The 25694-nt window shown below is 34.2% G+C and overlaps 3 protein-coding genes and 1 pseudogene across 4 annotated transcripts; 2 read left to right on the top strand and 2 right to left on the bottom strand.

The window, feature by feature from the left end:
• Positions 1 to 1076: 1076 nt before the first annotated feature.
• On the bottom strand, positions 1077 to 3493 carry LOC111280543 (cyclic phosphodiesterase-like). The gene is made up of 3 exons (XM_089756863.1): positions 2959 to 3493; positions 2795 to 2849; positions 1077 to 1623 (listed from the first exon to the last, which is right to left on the bottom strand). Exons 1-3 carry the CDS (start codon positions 3256 to 3258, stop codon positions 1418 to 1420), a joined length of 561 nt encoding a protein of 186 aa, XP_089612989.1. The 5' UTR covers positions 3259 to 3493; the 3' UTR covers positions 1077 to 1417.
• Positions 3494 to 3770: 277 nt separating this feature from the next.
• LOC111280511 (seipin-2-like) lies at positions 3771 to 6730 on the top strand (annotated as a pseudogene). The gene is made up of 2 exons (XR_016334935.1): positions 3771 to 4971; positions 5827 to 6730. The product of XR_016334935.1 is annotated as a seipin-2-like (transcript).
• A 619-nt stretch (positions 6731 to 7349) lies between these two features.
• LOC111280510 (aquaporin NIP1-2-like) lies at positions 7350 to 9656 on the bottom strand. The gene is made up of 5 exons (XM_022867979.2): positions 9271 to 9656; positions 8809 to 9033; positions 8313 to 8510; positions 7983 to 8044; positions 7350 to 7755 (listed from the first exon to the last, which is right to left on the bottom strand). Exons 1-5 carry the CDS (start codon positions 9406 to 9408, stop codon positions 7542 to 7544), a joined length of 837 nt encoding a protein of 278 aa, XP_022723714.2. The 5' UTR covers positions 9409 to 9656; the 3' UTR covers positions 7350 to 7541.
• A 9369-nt stretch (positions 9657 to 19025) lies between these two features.
• Positions 19026 to 20079, top strand: LOC111281254 (Haloacid dehalogenase-like hydrolase (HAD) superfamily protein). Its single transcript, XM_022868952.2, is given in 2 exon segments — positions 19026 to 19905; positions 19908 to 20079. Coding segments are annotated over 2 exon segments (831 nt in total). The 5' UTR covers positions 19026 to 19101; the 3' UTR covers positions 19935 to 20079.
• Positions 20080 to 25694: the final 5615 nt, after the last annotated feature.

Here is a 25694-nt window from a genome sequence, read left to right as displayed (position 1 = left end):
ATGCCCTTTTTTAAGCTTTTTTAAAACCATGGTAAGGGAATTGAAAAAAGCAGAGTGGTATTTGTGAAATCAAGACGGCGTTTTGATTAAGTGTGGTAATTGGATAAGGTTCGTCGTCGATTCAAGCTTATTCATGATCATCCTTAGAAAATAAAAACAAGCTGTTTGTGTTGACTGTTAAACATGGCCTTATGTCATTCACAACATGTGATAAAAAAATAAAAGGATAAGTATCACAAGAAAACTTACTGGATAATCTGTTTTACATGTTTGCAGAGTATAGTTCTTTCCTTGTAGCCTTCCTGATAGTTGAAATTAGCAATGGGAATCTCTTCAACCATCAAGTTATTTTTACAGTTTGAACACATTTTGGGATCATTCTTTTCTTTCTGGTTGGGTTATATTCAGTCCAATGATTATCCAACTGTGTTGGGTGCTTTACCTCAGGAAAAAGTACGCAGAAAAGCTAGCTATTCCAGGATCCAAGCGAGGTCAAGCTGTGAACAACCTCTGTTACAACTTCAACGTAATTGGATAAAAAATTTGAACTTGGATTTGTGGAGATTCATATTCCCTGTTTGTTCATTAATAACTAATTTCCACTTTAGTCAATATTTTCCAGCGAAAGTTCATTAATATAGATCATGAATAAGGAATTTTGAGAGTTGAATTTTGTTAGTTTTCTAGATCTCTTGTAATAAACGATGTATCAGTCTTCAAATTGTCAACAGAACGCTTGATAACCATGCAACTTCATCCAATTTAGACAATCAAATGAAAACTCCTTTTATTCCTTTCATATATTTTTCTCTTTTCCATTCTTAAATACTATAATTTTAGCCATATTAGATGGGATGTTTTACATGCTTGCCCTTCCGGGTTTTGTTTTCTTCCAACTAATCAGAAACCATATCAGACAGATAATTTTTTTGACATGTTCTCTGATGCCTTGCCTGCATGCACAAGTCATCTAATTATTAACTGATAATGTCGATTTTAATCATAATCACATGCTACCTATTAAGGGAAACTTGCTCCATAAGACCAGTGCTTCTCTTCTTTAAATTAATTAGGCATTGGTTTAAGCAAACTTTTATTGAACCCCAACAAACAAAATAGAACACAACTTATAGTATTGAGTATGCAAATAAGTAGCAGCAGCAGGCCTACTTGGAAATTGCCTAGATTATTTATGGCTAGCAGCAGTTCTCAAGGTATGCAACCTTAAAAACGTCTAATGATCGATAACATATGCATGGCATCATCATCATAACTCGTAGTTACTCAGAACCAGCACAGATAAATTATTATTCATTACATGGTCAGTCTTGTTACAACCTATATCCGTTGTAAGAAAGGAGATTATGTGGTAAAATCTTATTAGGTGCTATTTGCACTAGCTTCGGAAGAGAAAGAGCTAACTGGGACTGAGGTTGCATTCAGCAACTTTCTCCCAGGATTTGAGAGTTTTGTCCTCAGTATCTGTCTTATACAATGCAAGGCGACTTATCTGGAAGCTCAGGCTACCAACGCTTTTATCAAGTATATTAGCTTTTTCTTGAGCTTTTTTCTTCTCTTCTTCTGTCAGGTCAGCATAAAGGAGGCTCAAATGTGGCATGTATGCTACAAGGAAATAGGAGTATTTGTCAATCCAATAGAATGAATGTCATGGTAGAAGGAAAAGTATAAATATTTGATCCTCCTATTAAATTGAAATTTAAAGATGATCACTTAAGCTTTGTTTTGATTTAGAAACCTCAATTTCAATTATCAGATAAGGTTCATAGTTTCTGTCATTTAGAAAATAGTTAAAGACAAACACGAATTATTTACAACAGCTCACGCAACAACTGGCCAAACTAAAGCAAGGTGACGCAGGACAGCTTGGAGGGGCTAGGGTTTTAAGCTAAATTATAATCTGAAATTCTTAAGGAAGTAGGCAAATTGAACAAATAAAAGAAAAACAGAAAAGAATGATAACCAAAGCTTCACACATAGGGTTCCTTGATTGCATTATGCAACCAAGAAGAAATAGAACCTAAGTAAATATTACAATTAGACCCATAAATACAACAAGAGTAACAAAATAAAATCATAAGTAAACTAACTCCTCAATTAGCTTATTGTTGTTCTGCATCACAAGGACATGGATTCAGGTATACTACATCAAGTTAACAAATGACTTTCTTTTGCAAATTGAGTATGTGCATTTAGGCACAACATTAAAGAACTCACACAAGTTCAACATATGCATTTTGCAGTTTTAGAAATTAGTGGAAAGATGCACCAATAAATAACAATATGTTAAACTAACCCATTTAGCCCATTTTGCCTCTTCTTAACACCACTGGACCTCTTTCTCACTTGCTTTTCTTCCCCTATCAACAGAACATTTCTAGTAACTCAAAATTTTATCTTTACTTGCTTAGTTACTTCACATTCCATAATTCTAACCATCTCTGCAGCTGAATTATACCAAAACCTCAGAGTAATATTTAGAAATTTATTCCCTTGAAAACTTTACAAGAAAGCAGCAACGATTTTGATTGACAGCTTTCCAGGTAACCATGATCGCTAAAATCACCTAACATAGCTGCGGGTTAGTCTAATGAATTTCAGCATTAGCAAGTGCTAAGTTATTGAAATTTTGGGTGCCTAAAGAAGTGCCTGAAAGAAAAAAGAAGTGTTCTAAAATATGAATGAATATCTATCCCATTGTCACATGATACCCTGATCATAACATTGCCAAAGATGTTAAGACAAAAGGCAACACTTTAAAGAAGTAACAACTTACGTGTGGAACTCTTGTAACCAAAATGGCCAGTACAATGTGCACTAGCTTCCACCACCTGGAAGAACAAATAAGAACTCTTACTTCAACCACTTCATAAAAGAACTGTGCTTTGAATTTTTATAAATTGAAGGAAACCCAGAGAAATAAAATGAAATGGGAATTACCTCGGGAGTGGGGTGAAGCAGCAAAAAGACGCACTGGTAAAAGAAAGTTCCAGTGGCTACACAGTCGACAGAGGCATTATAAGCCTTAAGCCCATCACAGGCTGACCTGAACTTAGCCAACGCATCATCAGCCGTTAAACTGATGACCCCAACAACCGTGACGTGGGGCTGGAACTCTGGCCCACCGAACTCGCATCTTAAATCTTCCATCAACTTCTTCACCCGGGCAGTAACGTCTTCCGGTGGAAGTGCCCACACCGAATACACATCTTTCTTAACTACGGCTTCTGGGGTTCCCATGAAGGTGAAAGAGGTGGAACTGAAGCAAGAGGCAAGAGAGCAATTAAAATGACGGGTTGGAATTGGAAGGCTTTTCGAGATAGAATTTGGGTTTTTGAATATGGAGAAAAAATGGATTTTGGATTTAAAAATGGCAACTTGGGCAAGGTGACCAATGGGAAGAGCATATTCTCTTATGCTTCCAGTGGAGGCCCTGGCATCTGATGCCACGGGAGAATGCTCCAGAAATGTATTGAGTAAATTTTTTTATTTTTATTTTTATTTAAAGAAGAATACATTTGCTATTACTATACTGGAAATAAATTAATAATAATAATAATAATAATATACTTGTAAATAATTAATAATTAATGATAAATTATTAATAATATGGAGCACAGTTGACAATAATATGGTTGCACGTGTGATTCTCATATCTGTTTAATAAAAATATAATTTTATCATTCAAAAATAAAATAATTATTTTTTTACAAATAAGATATTTGCTTGCTTGATTAAAAATAAAATAGTTATTCAACGAATTTTTTTATTAAATAAACTGGTAAATGATTAGACGCCCTGAATTTCATTTTAGTAAATCTTCTTTTGATTATCTCATCAGTTATGTTAGGTCAGGTCAGTGACACTAATCCATTGACAGTTCACGATATGATTCAGACTGCTTTCACTCGTAAAGATCCAAGTTTCATTGCATTCTTATTATCACTACCGAAACATTAGGAGCCTTGGCAAGATTACTTTGGGTGGAAAGGGAGCATGATTTGAGGATCACTCGTCGCCAATTTTTCAATGGAATCCCAAAACACCGACGAAGAGGACCAGTTCTTCGACGCACTCGACGACTTCCTGTTTTTCGATTGCCTTACCTTCAACCAATCAGATCCTTCCACGTCTGATTTATCATCTACCCTCCATCGTCGCGCCGTCTCTCGCCGAGTATTCTCCTCCAAGGAACCCGGATAAGTAATCCTTACCGCGATTTGAAGGCAAATGACGATACTTTCGAGATAACCGAGTTAACTCGTAATGGACTCAACTCCACCTGCGTTATAGACGAGAAATGCGACGTCGAATCCACGGTCACCACCGCGACAAATGATGAATTGGTTGACCGAGCCCGAAATTCGGTCTTCTCGGGCACTGAACTTAGTAAGTCACTATGCTCTTCCTCTAGTTTGCTGGTGTTTATAACTGGTTTAGTGATAAAGGCAATCGGGTTTCAGTTAAATTTTCTAATAACCTTCATTGCATTACCTCTACCAGTGTTTAGTTGCTGCTACATGTTTATTATTGATCCTTTTGAAGCTTTGACGCATGGTAGAACTTATACAATCACAAAGTTGTTAAATTTAAGGAATTCGACTTGTGGGTATTTTAGTCCTTTGATGTATGAGTGGTTAAAGGATTATAAATCTATAAGAGCCTCTTGTTTAGATTCGGGTGGGAATGCTGTGGGCTACATATGTAGGCTGTGTTTTATGTGGGTTAATGGTTACTTCACTTGTGATTGGTGGGGTTTGGATGAGGTATTTGGTGGAGGAACCATTGGAGATAAAGGAAATGTTGAACTTTGATTATACTAAGAGCAGTTCGGTTGCATTTGTTCTGATTGTATCTTGTGCTGCTGTTGCTTGTGCTGTGAAATGCATGGAGAAGATAGATGTTGGGAAGAATGAGGGTTCCCGAGTCTTACTGCCAGATCATAAATTGCAGGTTACTGTTTCTTTGACGTTGCCAGAGTCAGTACAACAGAAATCTTAGGATATTCTAGGTATTTGGTTGATTTATAGAATGCAGAAGTTGCCATTATGTTATGGTCAAATTATTTTACTTCTGTTCATTTGTGTTTTATGTTTCTTATCTATAGGTCAATTTGGGGTTTTTTTAGGTTGGTTAAGTTTTAGCCTGACATTCTTTACCTTTTAATATACTCATTGTTTAAATTATTAGATGAAGTAATTTGACCTAGGAAGTACATAAATTATCTTGTTGTTGGGTTTGGAGTGTCTGTCAACCTTACTCATTGAGTGAATGGGTTATTATTTGCGTAGGGTAGCAACCACTTGAGCTGGGGAAAATTTATAGCCAGTATATTTGCATTAGATTATAGCATTTCTAACCTCATGATTCAGGAATAATTGGAGTGTTCAGTTGATGCTTTTTATACTAGCATGTTCTATATTAGTGGCAGCCTGTTACTATAAGAGAGTTATAGAATAAGTTGGATGATATTCTGGTGATTAATCATTTGCATAAGTAGCATGAACTTAAGAGCCCTAGACCACTTGCTTCTGCTCTCCAACACTAAAATTTTGAGTGTAAAGGTCAGTTAAATTTTGATATATTCTTTTTTCCTGAACATTTCTATTCCATATGTACTAAAAAACATAATATAGTGATTGAGGCTGATGATATGTTGGCTGAAACCTGAGTCTAGAAACAGGGCTATGAAAGTTTGATAACAAGGAAAGGTGGCTGTTTTATAAAAGGTGTTTCTTCCTGAGGTGATTTTCATTTACCTTTACCAAATTCGTATTTGATGAATGCTAGTGTAACTTTTTTTTGAAGGTCATGGTGGATTTCCTGTCTCTTAATGGTGAAACGCATGCCAGGTCTAGCCATCCATGCATGCTGAAATTCAAAAGTGAGCCAATCCGCCTTCTGCTGACATTCTTCAAGGTTGCTCCTCTAGTCACTGGCTATGTTTCTGAAGTGCAGACTTTGAATCTGAAGAATAGAGGTTTGAACAAAGGAATTGTGCCTACTGCTTGCTTAAGGGTAGTACTTGAATAACGAGCAGAGTACAGGCCGGGTGCTGGTATTCCTGAACCGTGTGATGCTTCCCTCATCCTTCAAGTTAGAACTTCCTTTTATCAAAAGAATTATATGGTATTGGAAAAAAACTATATTTATATGGTTCAGCATGACATCATTTACAATGGAGTTACTGTTTACTTTAGTCTGCTGTAGACCTATACATTGCTCATTCCAAGAACCAGGATAAGAGATGGTTCTGCGTGCCAACAGCAGGTCTACTCCGAATAGATTGCTAGCACAGATTTGAAGCACTGCAGAGTTGACGATAATGATGCAATTAAAGATATACCTTATGTTTGATCACTTAAATTTGGTAGGGCACCTTAACTTTATTTTTCCACCTATTATTTAATTTTTTCAACCCTGATGTGCTTGCTTGTAACTACAGTTACTAGTTATATATTTGATGAGTAACTTATATTTGGCTGATTAACTGTTGCATAGATGAAGGAAACAATGCAAATGAAGATTTTGCTTTGCTCTGTTATCTATGGCAGCATAATTAGCCAGAATGAACTTGTAATTATTGTTGTTGAACTGTTGTTGACGAGAGATTTTCCCTTCAATTTACATGTGGTGGGCAAGATCTTTCTTCTTAATTTTGTGTGAACAGAATTTTCAGTTATCAAGTGGGGAAAGCAAGCTGTTTTAGTTCTATAGCTGACATTGCAAATTGATTTATTAATTATTATCAAGGTTTACGCTATTATCTTAAGGCTCCTGGTGGTGCAATGCAGATAGCATCTTTTTTTCCTTTTGCCCTCCAGCTTTAGCTCCACCAACACTTGAAGCCATTCTGTTACGTGCTTGTGAAGTTTAAAATGACTCAAAATTGGTTAACTATTCAGCATATCATTTATTAGATGCAACATCCAACACAAAATCTTTCTATATCCGTACATATGAACTATTATATGAGTAACCAATAGATATTACTACTCGAATCGCAAAATCTCATGCCAGGCAGGAATCATGTGCTTGTTGAACAGGAAAACTCCCGAATCTGAAAAAGCATTTCAAGGTGGCGCATTCTATAAATGCATATGATCTCAACTAATGCTTTGGTGGATAACATGGTTTTATTAATCTTATTCTTATCCAGTCTTCCCAAGGACGAAAAGCTTTTAAGGTGTCTTTCTTCACATGATGAGAAAGTTATTTTGACTTCTAACTTTTCTGGTTCACATAATTTTGATGATGCACTGGGAATTCAAACCATCTGTATTCAAAACTTGGAATAGTAGGGAAAAACAAAGGATCAGTAACAAAAACTCTGCAGAAATGAACCAAGCATCCTTTTACTTTATGACCATTACATGCCACCTATTAAGTTGCCATCTTTGGATTTTCTGTAGTAAGCTTAATGACCCACTTCTATACTACATCTATATGGTAACCCCTTCTGTATTATGATTTACATAAATCAAAGCAAAAGGAGACCTCCTGCGTTTCTACTCCTACTAAGTTTAAGCGCAATTACGCGAACTCTTGAGGAAAGAAGCACTCTTGGTGATCTCCCGCAATGGCTTGTCTGTATACCTCACCATGTTATAAACCCAAGCACCTGACACTGCCCCAAGAACTGGTGAAGTAAGGTATATCCATATTCCCTTGTAATGATTGGATACGATTGCAGGTCCCAAGCTCCTTGCTGGGTTCATTGATGCTCCTGTAATTGGGCTGTCCAACAGGATCTTAAATCATCAGCACATAAACATGTACTGGTAAAAACCAAAACGACAAAAAGTACAAAACATGCTTATGTTTGTCCCTATGTTGCGGAAATGTTGCACATATTCAACTTTTCGTTATCATTTTACTTTTTGGTTTCAATCACTTTTGAGTTTTAAAAAACAAATTGAAGTAATAGTAGTAGTAGCCAAGTAGGTTAAGGAAAAAGTTAATACCCCGCAAACATCACATTAAGCAGCACGGTAGCGCCAACGGCAAGTCCTGCTAGTTCTCCAATCTACATAAACGAGTCAGAACATTATTGTTGTTACTTTTAAAACGTTTAATATCGTTTTCAATACAGATAGATTTTAAAAGACCGAATCACTGTCGTTAACCTTCTAATGTCATATGAATTGAAATATATTTAGGCAAATTAATCAATAGTATAATAAATATTGGTGGATATCAAAGGCCAGTGAGGTTGGCTACTTAATTCACCAAACCCATTGGCTTAGGCTTTCCTTATTCTATGAAAGAAATGAAGGTGAAAAGGTAGAACTTACAGCCCTGTTATCAGTGGCAACACCGGATATGACGAACATGAGGTAGAAAGTGATGATGAACTCGACCACAAAAGCCTGCAAGTCAGACCCTTGTGGTGACGTTCCAGCAAAGACGTCGTGTGGTCCGCTAAACAGTAGACGAAGTGTACCGGCTGCCATAGTTGACCCAAGAACTTGAGCCGATATGTAAGCTGGCACCTAAATAACAAAGCAAATTGAATTAACCATTGGAAACTTATGCAACACCAGCTATATCACTTGGAGAACATTGCCTTGGACCAAATTGCATTCAGGCAATAGTTATTTAGCCTTTTGAACAGAAGTTTTTTCTACTTTCTCAACAAGAAAAGTCAATCTTAAATCCCAAGTTATTAGAATATGACCAAATTTGGTTTAAAGTTGGTTTTTGTTGTTGACCAATTTTTACGAAGAGAAGGTATCGACATTATTTTCATTATCTTAAAATGAAGGAATTGACCATGCTGCTACCATTTACCTGTTTGAGAGGAAATCTTTTGCAGGTAGCAAAAGCAATGGTGACTGCAGGATTAAAATGGGCACCGGAGATGTGACCCACAGAGTAAACCAAGACCATCACAGCCAATCCCCACACTATGGAAATTCCTGGAAGGGAAACCACTTTGTCATTGTTTACATTCACCACCACTGATGCACATCCTGCAAATATCAGGAAATATGTGCCCACCACCTCAGCCATCAGCTGCAAATTGGAAAACAATTCATCATTCACTCTTTTGAAACATAAATTTCCAGTAACAACTTGGTATTATGATTATATCGGATGAAGATTGCAGGGGACATAATTGAAGCATGGCAATTGATTAAGATCAAAAACAAAAATTGGGTTTTTGAAGGCAAGATTTCTACAAATTAATTTGCAGATTAATATTAATTGGAAAAAGAAGAAAAAGACGAGAAAAAAGAACATATAGTTTACCTTTTGCATGAAAGGTACAGAGAAACGGATGTCAGAGTCTTTGCTTTTGGACTCTGACGGTGGCGGATTATGATTGGCTTCACCATTCACATTCAGAACCACTCCATGATTTCCATTACCCCCGGAGATCTCAGCCATGACTGCTAACTTTTATCGGACAAGAAAACTAGGAAAACAGTGAAAAGAAACCCAGAGAGAGAGAGAGAGAGCAAAACAAAGGAGACAAAAGACAGGGAAAGATTGCTTGCTCAGCTAGCTTTTGTTCCTCAACAGCCAGGAAGAAGTGTACAACAACTCACAAAATCAAGCCAATTTAAAGGGCAGCCTGGATGATCAAAAAAATAATAATAGGAGTGGGGAGAGAGAGAGAAATTGGATTTTGTTAATTAAAAAAAAAAAAGAGCGATTGACCATGAGCCTATTTTATTTCCCGCTGCTTCTTTTTCTTCTTTGCGTCTTTTTTTTAACTAATATTTATTTCTTTCTTTGGATATATCGTTGAAAAATGTGACTCAACGAAAGGGAAAAAGCATTGAAGACTGCTTCAACCACCCACCGTTAATACAGAAAGACATGAATGACTTTAAGTAGGTCCTCTAGTTGTAATCTCCTTTGGGTTAAGCCCCATGAATATATGCATGCATTGTAGCCGAGAACACAGCATTACATTAATGGAGTTTAATCCCAAATCCCCTCTCCTTTATACTATTCGATTAAAAGAGTATAAACTTTATTTTATGAATAAATTTTTTATTAAAATAAAATATTTTAATTAAATAATACGTTATAAATATATAAATTTTACTTTTAACGAATAAGACGATGATTCTCTAAATTATATTCTTATCCACAATTTACTATCTTAACTAATAGGGAAAACTACCAAGAGTGACAGCTATGTTTAGTGTTAATTTTCTGTAAAGACAACTGTAGTCGTTAATTATGACATTAATTATGATTTGTGATTATCAATTACCAATTTTTTCTTTCTCATTCTTTTTTTTTTTTTTTTACTTGAAAATGGTTTCTTCTTTGGTTTTGATTCTTATTTTGGGCACAAGTTTGCACAACATGGTATTCTCTTTGTAGTGACAAAAATTTGAGCTGGACTTGCTAATTTTATCGCATAATTTCCTTATGAATCTATTATATAGGTTAACAAAGCAAAATATAATTCTTTGATCCTTTTTTCTAGAGAATTTTTAATTGATGCTTATCTCTAATAGAAGTGTTTATGGTCGATTAGATCAAATTTGAGTAAGATTTATATTTGATATTAATAATTTATATGCTTAAAAAAGTCTCACCCAATCCGATATTTTAAATTTCAAAATTTTTTTAAATCCAACTCAAATGAAAAAAATAAAATTTAAATCCATCCATTAAATTTAATAAAAAATATATATACTTATATAATTATAATATTTTAATTATATATATTTTATTTAGATAATGCCTGACCAGATCAAATTATAATTCTTTTATTTAAAGTTCGATTCAAAATTTAAATAAACCTAAAAATTATGTCCAAACTTATTTAACAAATTTTAATTTTTTATACAATACTTTTTAAACTTAAACGGACTTTTCGACTTGAGTAAATAACCTGACTCTTGAATAAATTTATTAATTTTCTCTCTTTGTCATGGTATCCATTACATTATGTTTGGATTGAGATGAGGAGAATGAAAGAAAAGGAAAGTAATGGAAATAGAAAAATCTTTCATTTATTTGGATAAATTTTTAATTTAAAAGAAACAAAAGAAGTAAAAACTCAATAACCTTTGATTTCGTAATCCTCACTTTTTTAATACTCAAATTTAGGAAAAAAGGTAAGAAAAAAAAAGTTACAAATTTTTTATTTTTATAAAAAAATTATTATATTTATATTTTTATTAATATTAAAAACCTCGTAAAAAAAACTTAACCACATTATAATCTTCTTATAATTTTTTCAAAACCATCTCTTTTTGGGTAAAATAAATTTACGTTGGATAACTATATGTGATATGTTATTATTTTTTGTTTGGTGCAAAAATGACATATAATTCGCTAGTATGTAATGTTTTTATGTGATTATATTTTTTATATTTAATAACTTTTATATGAATATATTGTCAAAGTGATAGTGTGTTGAAATTTTGACAATAGCTAAAAAATCTATTAATGCATGTTTATAAAATATTTTTTTTATTTTACTTGATTAAAAACTATTAATATAATAATAATTGTGAGATCAGATAAGATAGTAAATATATCATAATACATGAATATATCATAATACATGAGTGTTCTAAAATCATAGACAATAAAATATTATAATTAAAAAAAATTATTATAATGAATTATTTTCTTTATTTTTCATTATTTATCCAAATAATGAGTATTAAAAATTTTTTCATTTCTTTTCTTTTATTAATTTTAATTATTCAAACAAATAATGCATATATCTTTTTTAAAAAAAAAAAAAACTTTTTTTTTATTTATTTTATTAATATTTATCCAAACATTACGTTAATAAAAATAAGTGTCTAAATACTAATTTTACTAATGGATACCATTACATTACGAGAGGGAAAATTAGCCATAGTTGGAACATCAAAATAAAAGATTTTCAATTGTCCATAATAATTTGCTGAAATTAAGGTTAAAAAAAAAAAAAAAAAACCACGATTCATTGACTTGTAATCAGTTTATTGCTTTTTCTTTCCGGTAACTTTGCTCATTCGTTGTACGCCAAAAACAAGAACGAAGCAGAAAGCTACTGATTGTACCAAAAATTGTAAAAAAGTAAAAGAAAAATACAAAGTATCAAGGATTAAACCAATTGGAAAGAAATGTTTTTGAATAATTACAGAATAAGAGGTACATACTTTGCTAGCTAATTGTTTATTTGTTTAATAAAAAAAATTTTAATCTCTCACTTACACGTTTACCGATCTCAACAAGTGAATCAAACGACGACGTGAAGCAAATTTTGCAGCCAAACCAGGGAGAAAAGTCTTACAACTGTTAAATTGCAAGGAAATGTTGCTGTTTTTTTTTGGTCATAACTATAGCCGAGTTTCAATGTGGAATAAACGCGTATGTCATTTGTTGTAATTGATTCATTAATTATGGAACAGAAGAGAATCAATCTTATTGCCAAAAAAGCCCAAACTAGCACGGAAAATAAGAAAGCTTAGTAGGATGATTTTGTAGATAATTCGAGAAGTTCCTCAAAGTTGACGTATATATCAGCAGCCATAATTCCTTCCCTTGCTGCGTGAATACTGGACAACGCCAAGGCGGACCACGACTTAAATTTTTAATAATTAATTATATATATTTAATAAAATTAAAAAATATATTTTGTATATTTGATATCGATATAAATTATGATATATAATTTTTATATAAAATATAATATAAATATATAAAATTTAATATTTTATACGATACAATACATGAAACAGATAATATTGCTACTATATTATCGTATAATAATTCAATAATTGGTGATTTTGGCAGACTTATTATGTCACAGGTCGAGACTTAAGCTCCGAATTCGTGCGGCTTTATGATTTTGGCATGTATTTGTCTGACGTTTCAAATCAGTCTTCTTGTCATGGTTCACACCCTTGTGAGATATTATCCGTTCTGGCCCTCATGACTTCACGATTTTGTCATACAAAAAGCATTTCAAAAAAAGAGGTGGTGTAAACCCTTTTATACCCTAGTGATCCTCCTGTTATGTTCGATGTGGGATTTAGGACTCTTACTTAGGTCTGTGACATTCTCCCCCATCCAACCTCATGACGCCCTCGTCACGAAGGCTGACCACCCTGCTTACCTCTCTCGAAGTACTTGGCGTAGATCGAACGGTTTATGGTTAGCTCTAATACCAACTGTCACGGGCTCTGACCTTAGACTCAGAATTCGTGCGGCCTTAGGTTTGGAACCTCTTCATTTATGCCTAAGTTAGCCTAAAACACAAGCGTGCAGGTACTAGAACAATAGAAATGATTGATTACGCAAGTTAAAGAGAAACAGGATAATAAGGCAAAATGCTAAAAATATGCTCTGTATTCACTGAAACAGAAGTGTTTGATGGTGTACAAATGAGGGTGGAGCAACTTTCTATTTATAGTTGAGGCTTCAGCTACACTTAATGGCAATATCCCTAAAATAAAAGCTAAAATCAATGGATTACAAAGATTACAATCAATTAAAATTCTTTACAAGTGTGAACCATGACAGGAAGATTGATCTGAGACGTCGAATGAGTGGATGTCCGAGTCCCGAAGTTACGCGAATTCAAAGCTTAAGTCTCGATCCGTGATAATTACATTGTACTAAAATTATTTTTTTTCCAAAACCAATGCTTTTATGCTTATGTTTGAGCTAAATGTGAAGTTTGACACAAAGCTGAGTTACAAGTTACAATAATTTTGTATTGCCATGTGTTCTTTTTATCTCGACGATTCGGATTTCAATTATCAACTGCCTTTATGTCATTGTAACAAATTAAAAGTTCAAACCCAAAATGAAGCACATTTTTTTTTTTGGTGAAATCCATGGTTATCCTACCCTTTATAAAAGTTTACAGGTAGGGCTTAGAAGATTAAGATGAAGCAAATTATATTCAAAACATGGTAATCACATTTGTTGCTTCTCCACGTTTAGAGGAACGAATCCCTCAACTCTATCATCACTTGCTCTAAAATATGGATTATATCAGATTGATACATCTCATTTTGTTGAACAAAATTCATAATTCTGAATTAGTCCCACCGAAGTGATTAGGCAATTGGAGACGAAACCACTGGCGGTTGCTCGCCGGCCATTGGCAAGTGGCAGTCTGGTCAATCCACAACTCAAATCACCATTTTTACTACGTCATTGTCAAGAATTAAAAACGAGGAAAAGAATTTTTTGCTTTCAGAATTATCCTTAGTTCCTGCTAATTGAAGTATAGATATACACACGTTTTTAGGACCTTAGGCACGTAATGATCTCATATTCTGTCATGGGTTACGTGATCATGTCTATCTTATTGCCTGATTATGATTAGTTTTATTTGCTTGGCTATGACTTACAAAAAGAGGCCATAAAAATTATTTTGGTTTTGGCCCGATTTGGCATTTGCTTGTGTGAATGAGATACTGGTTTGTGCTCGGGTAAATCTTCTATACAGTTTATTATCCAATAATTAAAAAAAAAAAAGGGCTTTTCTATGCTTTTAAATCTTTTTGAGATCCAGTTAGAGCTTTTCCATGAATTTAGTTATAATTAATTAATATTGAAATGGTTTTATTCTCATTAACTTGTTATGATCATAAGTGTGAAAAGAATTTCCCTTCTCTTGATAAAAAAGTGATAAAAATTTATAACATTATTTTTAAAAAATAATATTTAATAAATATGAAGTTTCAATCTCGATATCTATCATTTTTTTATTTTAAATTATTTTAAAAAAATAATATTCAGTAAATTTAAATTTTTATTTTTAACATTTATAATTCTTTTTATTTTAAAATTGTGACTAAGGATGTAAATAACACACCAATGCTTGCAAACTATTCGGTTTTAATTTGGATAAAATTTAAATTCGATTCGATCATTGTTGAGTCAAATTTGAACTCAAACAACTCGATTTATCGAATGAACTAAATTTCAATAGCTTACGAGTTTAATCAAATTTTTATATTTTAATATAATTTAATTAAAAGTTGATTAATTTATCTTTATATATATTTATTAATTTGAATTTAAACTCAAATTTGAATATAAATAATCGAATTTGAAGTTGAACTTTGAATCAAACTTTTTTTTGTTCAATAAATGAGCTTGATAATTGAATAAATTCAAATAGTTCAATTTTATCTTGAGTGAAGCTTTGAGTTTAAAAATTAAAATTCGATTAAATTTAAATCGAAATTTGAGTAGTAAATTTTATTCAAGCTCAAAGTCGAGGTTTTTACTATATTAACTCGATTCAATTCGTTTATAACTTATATGTGATTTTTTTTTTTAATGATAGAGTGGACTCCACACACCAGCATTTTGTGCCAACATTTAAGGAACTAACCAATGTATTGACTGGCATCGTCTATGCATTGCATGCCACTGCTTTTTTCCTCCAAAGTCAACTTCATTAAATTTTTTTGCACCAAAATTTCCACTTGAAGCAAGGAAACTACATCAAATTGTCAAAAGAGTAAAGATAAAAGGTTGAAGATGAGAAAAACATACCTTTATGTGCATGCTCTAATTATCAACAATTGTAGAATTTTTGTTTTTCCATAGAATCCCACTAAGTATTTGAAGTGGTAATCGATGGAATGAGAGACCTACCAACAATACTCCTTTGTTCAATGCGCATGCAAAACTTTCAACCTCCCACTAACTGCCAAATAGTCACCCATAATTTTTACCTTCTTAGCTTTATTGATTATTCTATTCATAATCTTAAGCATTCTTTTGTTGTTTTTGCCATTTTTATCTATGGACATTTACCACCTCCATTAGCATCGTGTGCTTTGGGCAATGATTTTGATTCCTGAAAATCATTCGATTCACACTATCTTCAAATACACTTCTTTTTCGTCACTTCTATTTTAGATGGTTGCATCACTTAATGTATAGAGTCTCGTAATCAAAATTTTTATTAATTGAATTCGAATTTTAATTCAAATAATTTATTTTTTTTAAAAGATGAATTCCCTTAAAATTAGAATTACTCTTGTAATTTTCTTTCTCTAATCTCCTTAAACTACAACCTCCCTTAAAAAATGGTTTTTAGCTCATTTGTATCATAAGCAAGTACCAATAAACATTGGTTTTTTTTTTTTTTAAAGAAAAAAATTTGCATGTCATGGTTAAGAATGACAACAAAGCGGATATCTACTTTTTTTTAAATATCCGTATCTAAATTCGTTTAATGTTTATAATATCCGAATCTGTTTAAATATCCATTTAATTTTAATATTATTATTCAAATCCAAATCTATTTAAATACACTATCCGTTTAAATATCTAAACTCATTAAAATAAACAACAATAAATAAAAATTATTTTCTAAGGTCTGAAATCTTCTACAAACATAAAATTTTATATATTCTATATATGTAAACAGGTAATGAATTTGAATACGAATTCAATATAAATTATTATTCATTAAAATTTAAATAAATTTAGATATTGGATGTCTATGGGATACTATCGAAATTCGTTTCGAATCTATCACGAATAATAAATTTTTTATCAAAATCCATTAACTATTTGAATTCGATATAAAACAGATTAGATAATAATAAATATCCCTTTATTTATTATCCACCATCATCTCTTATCATGATTTATGTATAAATAGTAACTTTGTTGACTAATGACTGCAAGCTCTCAAAAATTCCTAACAAATTCCCATAATTCATGGAGGCATTGCAAGAGAGTCCTTTTTTTTTTTTTTTTTCATAAATGGCAAGCAAAGACCCTTTGTGACTTGAATTTCATTCTCTTGCAGTAGAAAATGCATATGAAACCAACAAATCATATTACTATAACTTTTCAACCTCTCTAATTTCTTATAACTAACATAGTTGATTATAACTACTCTAGATTTAAATGTTAATCAAAGGCATAAAATCAGTCATGTTCCTCATTATCACCCCATTATTTGGCTACCAAAACATTGGGAAGTTGGAAATTAATTACAAGGAAAATAACATCGTTTGGTTTGACTTGGAATTTGACTAAGTCGTATTATGTCCAAATTACCAATTATGCCAAATTTCATCTAGCGTACGTCATTCTTATGTAAATAAGAAGTTTTAAATTTAAAGCTACAAATTAACATCTATATTAATTACAAAAAGTCTTTATTGAATTTGGCATAAAAAATCCAATGATATCAATTCAATTGAAAAACTGATAAAAAAAAAAAAAACCCCAAGTATGTTAATAATAATAAATATGAAATTAACAAGTCTTTTAAGCTATTTTTATGTTAAAAAAATCATAATTTAAAAATAAAAAATTATAAACATTGAGGTTACACAATAAATTAGTTTATAAAAAGATGGATTATTTTTCATTCAAATTGTCACTCACATGTATGTATAGAATAATCCTTCGGCCAATTCTAAAGTTTTATAGAACATAAAGAGCTGCATAGATTGAATCAGAAAATCGAAAAATGCATGGAAGGGATTATTTCATCTCTGCTGTTTAATTTGCAGGCCTAGCTGGAGGCCCAACTAAAGCCCAAAAGTTAAAGAACAACCTAAGGCATTCACTTTATAATTTGCTAAATAACTCCTATATGATCTCTTTTAATTTTATTTTATTTTTATTTTCTTTACTTTACCCTGGATCATATTTCTCTCTAACAAAAGATCTTTCTCCACAACTCAGAACCAATTTGAGACGATATCCGACAAGCAAAAGTCCATCAGGCGGCAGCGCCGTTATCATAAAAGAAAGCGCCTTGCAGGGAAAAAGATCAACTCCGTCAGCATCATTGCAACAATAAACAAGTCCATTGTCAAGTGTCACCGTCACCTCACCAAGTTTTTATCCGAGCTGGCCCGTATAGTAACCCCATCATGCCGCCTCAAGGGCTTCCAGATTCTTAGACAGGAAGAAAAGACCCAGTTCGAAGCCAACATTGTTGTTGATCCAGGATCCCACATGAATTTGAAACCTTCGGCTTCAATATTGTGCCCCGGTCCCCAGTTCCTGTCTTGCACCGCAACCTTCTTCCTCCATTGGTTTCGGACAAGAAAGGGATGATTGTTCTTGACTTGGAAAAGGGTTCATATGGCACCTGTTTTACAGGGCTTCATGCAAACAAATGCTAGGCAAATTTGTGAAGGACTTGTCATAGATGGGAAGAGACTTGAGGAAGATCGTGATCGTCGATGATAACCCAAAGTCTTTTGCATTACAACCTGAAAATGGGACCCCCATAAAACCATTTTTCGCTGATGAGCCTTGGGACAGGAAATTTTAATAAAATCATAAAATTATAAATTTGGTTAATTTTTAATTTCAAATTTTGCAAAACACATTTTCATAATTCAATTCTATATAATTTTCCAAAAGATAATACTGTAATACAATTGAATTGATTTGACCAAAAAAAAAAAATCAAACAAGGACAAACAAAATGGAAGAGAAGAGCACTTAATTCAAGCTTGATGCCACCCATTTATGAGTTGTACACACCAAAACTTATATCATAGCAAGACGTATGTAAAGTTTGTTTAGGTAAAGTTTTGAGGTTTTCTATTAAAAACATTCATAAAAATTTATTTTGAAAATCAAAAGATATTTTATCCTCTTCTTTTTCTAAGAACATTTCACTTGAAAATTTTACTATATCTTATAATTATTCAATTATAATAAAAAATTATATAAAAAATTCATTAATATTAAACTTTATATAATTTTAAATTATAATTAATTAATTATAATATAATAATCACATAAATTATTTGCTAGTATTTATTCTACATGTTTTAATTTTAATCTAACAATAAAAATAAAATTTTAAATTTGAGTGCAAAATAAATAAATAATCCAGTAGGGAGCAACGGCACTCTACAATTACTCTTTGGTTAATTTTAATCCCAAAACAATAATAAATCCACGTAAGTAAAATAAACCACCCTGTCGATCAGAAATCCCAGCTTCGTAACTCCGAACCTCTATCTTCATGACCGTTACACCGAAGCAAAATTTAAAACATTACGGAGTGGCGGACCCGTTATTACCCGAACCAAATTAAACCCCGTCCTTCTCCTCCTTTTAACATATCGGGACTTTTCCTCCTTTGTTTTTCTCTGGCTGATGATTTTTCTCGATCGTCCGATCATAAGCCAGAGCCCTGAAATGGTTTCCAAGATTATCAAGAGAACTCCGCCACGATCCATCAAACGCCACAGTCTTAACCACCATCGGAGTAAGACTTCTCCGACGAAAACGAATGCTTCGTTCTCCGTCATTGCCTCCCTTAACAAGTCCATCAAGACTTGCCGTCGCCGCCTTGCCAGGCTCTTCTCAAAGTTAGCCCACGTAGCTACTCCTTCAACCACCAAGCGCCGCCACAAGGGCTACAAAATCCTTAAACAAGAAGAACTTGATGAATTCGAAAGCAATTTCGTTGTTCCTCGGGCTCTTGTATTCGACCAATGCTTGCTTCCACCGCTGATTTGTGAGTCTAAAAAAACTATCTTTCTTGATCTAGACGAGACGCTGGTGCATTCAAGCCCTGATCCACCTCCCAAAATGTATGATTTTGTAGTAAGGCCGAGTATTGACGGCCAAATTATGAATTTTTACGTGTTGAAAAGACCTGGTGTCGATTTCTTCTTGGAAGAAATTAGCAAGAAATACGAGGTTGTGGTGTTCACCGCGGGGCTTAAGCAATATGCTTCACAGGTTTTGGATAAGCTTGATCCTAAGGGGTTCATATCGTATCGGTTTTATCGGGATTCGTGCAAGGAAGTGGGAGGGAAGTTTGTCAAGGACTTGTCTGAAATGGGGAGGGATTTGGGGAAAGTTGTGATAGTTGATGATAACCCAAATGCTTACTCTTTGCAGCCTGAGAATGCTGTCCCCATACGGCCGTTTGTGGAGGATGGTAGGGATAGAGAGCTGGAGAAGCTGGTGAAATTCTTTGAGTGGTGTGAACGGCTTGAGGATATGAGAGTGGCGGTCAAGCAGTATTTTAGTGGTAGCAACGGTGGCAGCAGTGTTGTTGCGGATGATTACGGCTTTGTGCAGTTGAAGCAATGACACTTGCTTTGTTTTTTCTTTCTTGGGGGTTATTTGGGTTGTTCAATTTGTTCTTTTCTGATTTGTGTTCTGAACAAGAGATTTTTTGATATTAAGAAAATGCATTTTGTTTAGATCAAATTCCAATTCCTTGTTCCTCTGCTTTTTTTTTTTTTTTCTTTCACTTATTTAATTTAAGGATTAAAGGATCCATAACTAGTTTCAAACTTTCAAACCACAAATACGTTGAGTTCTGTAAAGCAAAGGATTGGCTGGTTTCTGGTCTAAATAAAGTTCGAAAATAAGCTCTACGTATGACCCTTTAAACTGATAAAGCTACTGCTTAAATTTAGATGTGTATGCTGACTGCCGGAATCTTTTTTTTGGTTGTAGCTTTTGGTTTTAATTCTATTGAAGATTTTTGCTAGAGTAGCCTTGTTCAATTTCAACCTGGTTAAAACTTTTCAGTTTCTAGACAAGGACTAATGTGCTCTCTGTCAAGAATCCCAGCTCCATCACTAAGCAGAATGAAAGAGGATTTGAGCTGCTTTGTTCTTTTGTTAACACCTTTTTTTAAGTGTGAGAGTTCAGTAATCTTTTCATTAATCATGCTAGATTCAAAAGGAATGTACGCTGGAGCCCTCAAAACGTGCATGTCAATTTATCATTGTTAAGACTACGAGGCTATTTGAGGGAAACTCCCTCTGATTTCTTAAGTTCCCACGGTAGTACACTATTTATGAGCAGGAGGTAAGAAATGATATCGAAGCAACTTTACCTCCTAAAAATTTGGTAAAATGTCTGTTTTGATCAACAAAAGAAGAAAAATAACCTCAATAGTATATGCATTTTCAAGAGTGGTTTCTCTGGCCAGGCTCTATTGAATTTCACCATAAAAATATAAGAGTTCACTACCGTCAATAGCAATCCCTTTTAGTAAGGCTATTAGTGGTGCATGCAGGTAAGCTTTACGAGACTCAGTGAGAGATGCTTTTAATTTCTCCCTAATGATCATGAAGTTAAGAAACTATATCACTTTCTTCTATGTTCGAGATGATCTTCCTAATTACTTCTCCATAAAACTAGTTTTGATTGGGCTCTCCTCAGCAAGCGGCTTCTTATTTTCGAGCTCGATGTTAAGCCAAATTGCCACACTTCCTCCCATATGTCATCAAAACATGTTAAAAACTGTATTTTCTGACTCTGACAATGCGTTTGCTTCAGAGTTTTGACCCTTGAGCAGATAATTCTTGAGAAAGAAAAGCAAGATCGTAGAAGTTCTCCTGACACCAATACATAATTCAAACCCTTAAAAGGGAAGAAGTCAGGATTCTTCTATTTGAGCACACGTAGTAGGTATACGAAGCCCTTAAACTAACTGAAAATTGAAAACTAGAAACTCACTTGAAAATAGCATATCATCAACCCCCATAGTCTACAATGCGTGGAATTTGGCAACAAAGACAAAACTGATGATATATAAATGACACAACATGAGCCAATGCAAGTCTTGGACCCCTAGAAAAAAGCCACCTTAATTGTAATGAAGTCTTGAAATCAGAAAGTTAAACCATAGAAGCCCATAATTTTGAATTATGATGTTCAATAGTCATGTTCCTTCCTCTAGAACTTAAACCATAGCAGATCACCATGACGCTGTTATTTTCTATCTAGAACTTTTATATGCACCATTATTGTTACCATAGAATGCAATACATGTATACAATTATAACGAAGGAAAATATTTTAAAAATGCCCTAAATAGGCCAAACGGTCAGAATTTCACATCCTAGATGATAGATCTAATAAATAGCGTAGGTGAACATAAGAAACATCACATGCCAAATAAACTTGCAATCAGCTCTAGAGCAGAGTGTCAGAGAAATAGGAAAGGGAATGGTTATGGCGTCCATTAAGGATTGGATAGCTCTCCATGAAGCGAAGAGTCTTTAAAGTCTAAGTGTCTAACCAGTTTATCCAACAAATTCGTGTAATAAGTAGAGTTGAGGTGAACGTTTATCTTCTTGAGTAGCTGGTTCCCAACAATCAGGAAATCAAAGAGGCAGATTCTAACCAATTACTTAGCCTACATCCTCCCAGCTATCAAAATGCTAAATTTATCAAATTTCATTTTGAAAATTTTCACTCAGTAATTCAAAGTTACAATTATCTCTTCTTGAACAACTCATTCATTCACAAATAACTAGGAGAGTACAAGCACAATAAATAATACAATGAAGCAAAAGAGAGAAAGTAAGCTGAAAGTGAATGAATCAATCACAAAGAAATACTTGTTGAGGCAAGCGCCAAGCCTCAGCCTTGCTGAAGCACGTATCATCCAGAGCTTCACTACGGGTCCAACGGCACTTTGGGTTTTGCAAACATTGAGATCTTGACTCCATTTCACCACAACTTTGGATCTGATTCTTGTTGTTCCTTTGCACAGCTTACAAAATGCGGTACCAGGACACTGCAAGGTCTTTGTTAATTATGCTATTAGTTGGTGATGATGATGTTTCTTATGATGCAGCTTCTTCAAGAATTTAAAATCCCAGCTGATAATATCTGTCGCAATAGTAAGCTGCTACCGGAAAATAGAAGAAAAATAGAGAAATAGCAAAGAGAGGAGAGAAGAGAATTTAGCAAAGAAAGAGAAAAACAGGATTCCCTTGAATTCAGTGAGTGACGAATTCCCTCACGTTCATCATATTTGTAATGTTCATAACAGACAGTACCGTTGCAACTTATGGACATACCCATATTACCTTTAGTGGACTATTCCCGGCTAACTGAGCTTGTCCTAACATAGGGCCAAAACAAAAGAAATAAACGTAAGCTAATAACATAATTAATTACTACTTTCATAATTAGGCGTGAGCCAATGCCCTCGCCTGACAAAATCCTCGTCCCCAAGGGTGAAAAGCGGGAAATTTGTGTTGTAGCTCATACATGACTTCCCTGTTGCGTATTCAAGAAATTTCCGTCAATGATCAGCTGAGGTTCCTTACTGACAGTGCCATCATTCCCAATCAAAGCAAGTTGAGATTGTGCTGGAACAGCCCCATGTGTTTCTGGAGTTGGGACACATGGAAGGTTGGATGTACTCTTGACCCTGTTGGTAATTGCAACCCGTAAGCAACCTTTCCCACCTTCTTAACAACCTGGAATGGACCAAAATACTTAGCAGACAACTGCAAGCCGCTCACAGTCATTTGCCTGTATGGCTGCAATTTCACAAAAACCCAACCTCTTAGCTCAGATTCTCTGTCAGACCTCGTTTTATCAGCGAAGTTCTTCATCCTCACCTGAGATCTTTTAAGGATAAAACTTGAGCATCCTTGTGGCTGCTTCCCTAGCTTGTAGGCTCCTGTTCACAGTGCCAACAGGGGAGTCCCCAGCCAAATAAGGCAGATGCATAGGAGCTGGTTGTCCATAAACAAGCTCATTAAGGAGTGGTATGAATAGCCGAATGATAATTGGAGTTATACCATCATTCTGCCAAGGATAGCCACCTGCTCCATTCCCTTGGATTTTCAATTGTGATGCATCTTAAATAGGATCCCGAGCATCTGTTGACTACCTCAGTTGTCCATCTGACTGAGGGTAATAGGCAGTGGAAAGATTAAGAGTTGTACATGTTTTCAAACAGTTCCTGGTAAAAATTACTCATGAATATCTTGTCCCTATCTGAGACAATACTGTTTGGCATACCATGGAGCTTCTAAACATGATCCATAAAGACTTGAGCTACTGACAAGGCAGTAAAAAGATGTGCTAAAGCAATAAAATGTGCATATTTGCTCAGACTATCAACAACAACCATTATCACATCTTTACTTTGAAACCTAGACAATCCCTCTATAAAATCCATAGAGATGTCGGTCCATTATCAGGAATGGGAAGTGGTTGAAGCAACCCTGGACTCGCAGCATTATCGTACTTGTGTTGTTGGCAGGTTGTACACTCCCTGGCATACCTCTTGACTTCTTTTTTAACCCTTTCCAGAAAAGAACACTGGTGACTCTACTCATGGTCGGTTGCACACCAGAATGTCCACCAGTTGGAGTACTATGAAAGTATTATATCATCTCTTTCCTAAGCTCAAGATCTCTCCCCACCATCAGTTTGCCCTTCCTTTTCGGTAAAGTCCCATGTAGTGTATACTTTGAGTTGCTACCAGTAGACTTCTGTATTTCTGCAATTAGGCCTTGTACTTGTAGGTCATGCTCCCAAGATTTCTTAATTCTATCCAACAAATCAGTGCTCATAACAGAGATAGCCATCAATTAGGTTCGGTTTCCCTTGGTTTCCTGGAGAGTAAGTGAGCTATTACACCTTGTATCCTATGTTTATGTTTCTTTGTAAATCTTATTGTTGCTTTTTAGTGCTCAAAATTTGATTTATGTTTGAATATGTAGGTACTTTTGTTGGATGTTCACTTGTCACCACTTGCAGATGGGAGAATTCCCGATTCTTTGGCAGCCAGTCAATGACAGCATCAGATATACTTCTTGGGTAAATGCCTCGGCCACCAGCTGCTTCCATTCTCTACCATGCACTTTCTGATCTATATAACACGCTAAGTTGAGTGCCTGAAGTTGGAAATCAAACTTATTGCTCCAATATTCAGTATGAATAAGAGCCAATGGAGCATGAATCTTATATACGTTTTCTGGAAATCATCTATTCTGATATTCCGTACTATCATTCTTTGCCTTTGTCAAAGTTGATAATGGATTATAATATAGGGGGGGTATAGGTCTTCCAAAAGGGAAGGACCTGGATGGGGAAAATTTTGAAGGAAAATGGAATGACTGGCAAAAAAGAAAGGAAGCCCAAAAGGACTTAGCATGTTAATGTGATCATCTCGCCATTGTATACGTAAGTTTGTATTTTTAAAAACATTCATATCATAAAGAAAACAAAGAAGAATCGATTCAAGTGTTTTCCTGGCTAAGTTATTATTTTCAGTGAGATCTGGTTGCATCCGCCACAACGTCACAGTAACTGCTAGTTGCAAAACAGTTAAGATGGTTTTTTTTTTTTTTTCTGTCAACTTGCTGGAACCCCGACCATGCTGATAAATGAACGCACTACACACCCTTTCCTAAAGTAAAAGGACAGTATGATTTTCTTGTGCGACTGCAGAGAAATGATTAACAAGGCAGCACTATAATTGCGTTACCACTACCCAAACTTTTTTTCTTTCTTTCACTATTCACCTGGACTGGAGGCCACAATCTTGAGAAGCCGAAGAAATTCGAATAACCATCAGGTGCATACAAGCATTTACTCGTATCTCGTTATGTCCTCTCCAATTTTCCTGGTAAAAAAAAAATATATAAGTTCGCTTTACTCTCAAGTGCTGAAACAGAGTAGTGGATCATAGTCTTGACCTACTGATTAGATCAACACAAAGCAGTGGGAAAAGGGACAGGAGAAAAAAGCGGGGAAAGAGAAGGAAGAGATTGAGTCCTCCATGGCACACCATTTTTGTTTTCTCGAACATCATCATATCAGTTAGTCCTGTATTATTACCATACAATTATAATTGCTTGGTGTGTAGACATATAAGTGTTTGAGTGTGCAATCATTCATAATCTATGCTTACTACTGTTTTCTGAGCATCCCAAGCTTTCTCCATATCAAAGGGATAATGAAAGGAT

This window comes from Durio zibethinus, chromosome 28, assembly GCF_047325235.1.
Source record: "Durio zibethinus cultivar Kanyao isolate XHJ-2024 chromosome 28, ASM4732523v1, whole genome shotgun sequence".
In the NCBI taxonomy this organism is placed as follows: Eukaryota; Viridiplantae; Streptophyta; class Magnoliopsida; order Malvales; family Malvaceae; genus Durio; species Durio zibethinus.
Note: the sequence above shows the minus strand (reverse complement) of the source record. Positions and strands in the feature narration are given on the sequence as shown.

Coding starts and splice junctions, on each gene's coding strand:
- LOC111280543 (XM_089756863.1), bottom strand. CDS start 3,258: ATGGGAACCCCAGAAGCCGTAGTTAAGAAAGATGTGTATTCGGTGTGG. Junction 2,850..2,958: donor TGCTTCACCCCACTCCCGAG/GTAATTCCCATT, acceptor TTGTTCTTCCAG/GTGGTGGAAGCTAGTGCACA. Junction 1,624..2,794: donor TGGTTACAAGAGTTCCACAC/GTAAGTTGTTAC, acceptor ATTTCCTTGTAG/CATACATGCCACATTTGAGC.
- LOC111280510 (XM_022867979.2), bottom strand. CDS start 9,408: ATGGCTGAGATCTCCGGGGGTAATGGAAATCATGGAGTGGTTCTGAAT. Junction 8,045..8,312: donor TTGCCACTGATAACAGGGCT/GTAAGTTCTACC, acceptor TCGTTTATGTAG/ATTGGAGAACTAGCAGGACT. Junction 7,756..7,982: donor CTTAATGTGATGTTTGCGGG/GTATTAACTTTT, acceptor CCTGTTGGACAG/CCCAATTACAGGAGCATCAA.